Genomic DNA, 1,455 nt, shown 5'->3' on the forward strand with positions numbered 1-1,455 from the left:
AAAAAAAAAAAAAGTTTGTTAAAGGGTAGAATTCTCTTTTGTAGAAAGAGTAGTCTAGGGATGTGCAATCTTTTGTCCTCTCTGGGCCACATTGGAAGAAGAATTATTTTTAGCCACACATAAAATACACTAACACTAACAATAGTTGATGAGCTTTAAAAAAAAAAGGCAAAAGTCATAATGTTTTGAGAAAGTTTACGAATTTGTGTTGGGCCTCATTTAAAGCTATCCTGGGCTGCATGCATCCTGAGTACCATGGGTTGGACGAGCTTACAGCAGAGCATAGTGGGTGAGAGAAGAGGCTTCTGGCTTGACTTCAAATCCTGACTCTGCCACTCACTAGCTGTGTGACCTTGGGCAAGTGACTTAACCTCTCTGTGTCTCCGTTTCCTCCTCTGTAAAATGGAAATAATAATACCTGCCTTATAAAGTGGTCAGGATTAAATGAGTTAATACATATAAAGAGCTTAGATCAGTGCCTGGTGTCTATAAACACTCCAGTGGTAACTTATAACACATGTAATAAAGACCCTATTCATCGAGCGTTTTCTTTGTGCCGTCAGTGTGCTGAGCACTTTACCTGCACCACCTCATTTGTTTCCTGCAAACCCTCCTGTGGTTAGGTGCTACTATTCTCATTTGGCAGAAGTGGAAATGGAGGCTCTAGAAGTCATGAGATTAGTCAACACCATACTTCCAGCCTCTGGCTGTCAGAGGCTTCCTGGCATCAGTTCAAATCCATTGAATCCTAATGGCAATTTAAGAGGCCTGTTTTATTTTATAGGTGGGTGTTTGTGTGGGAAAAAGGCTACCAGGAAACTGACTCCGTGGTCAGCTCTGTTACGACCAAGGTCAAGGGCGTGGCTGTGACCAACACTTCTGAACTTGGATTCCGGATCTGGGATGTGGCCGATTATGTGATACCAGCTCAGGTGTGTCTCCCACTGTGTCTTCTGTCTAACACTGACCCTTTGTTCTTTACTGACTTTGCACACTTGATTAATGATTGCCATGGCCTGAGTCCTGACATCACCGATGCCCAGACTGATTGTTTTAGTCCAAGAAAGCGGTACAGCCAGATCTCTTGTCGGCTTACGATCTAACAGAGTGTATCCAGGCGGCTGTGGTCCCTCAGCTTGAAAGTGTGACAGGCTGAGACACCGGAAGTTTTCCAGGTGGATATCTCGGTCTATCTCAAGCGCTGAAAGATGAGAAAACACATGTCTTAAATCCTAGTAAAAATTCAAGTGGAAATAGCACCTTTACACGTTTTGGGTTTGCATCATTATCCTAAATCCACAAGGTAAATCTTTTCAGACAGTGTAAAAACTTAAGGCTAGGCACAGTGGCTCACACCTGTAATCCCAACACTTTGGGAGGATGAGGCAGGTGGATCCCTTGAGCGCAGGAGTTCAAGACCAGCCTGGGCAATATGGTGAAACCCCATCTCTACCA

At 43.8% G+C, this 1,455-nt stretch overlaps 1 protein-coding gene across 1 annotated transcript in view; it reads left to right on the plus strand.

Annotated features, from left to right (window-relative positions):
* P2RX4 (purinergic receptor P2X 4) overlaps nucleotides 1–1,455 on the plus strand; it is a 26,325-nt gene that overhangs the window by 7,756 nt on the left and 17,114 nt on the right. The window contains exon 2 of the mRNA XM_017544258.2: nucleotides 785–932. Within this exon, the coding sequence (XP_017399747.1) occupies nucleotides 785–932 (148 nt within the window). The remainder of the gene's footprint in view (nucleotides 1–784; nucleotides 933–1,455) is intronic.

Source organism: Cebus imitator, unplaced genomic scaffold, assembly GCF_001604975.1.
Source record: "Cebus imitator isolate Cc_AM_T3 unplaced genomic scaffold, Cebus_imitator-1.0 Scaffold169, whole genome shotgun sequence".
Taxonomy (NCBI): domain Eukaryota; kingdom Metazoa; phylum Chordata; class Mammalia; order Primates; family Cebidae; genus Cebus; species Cebus imitator.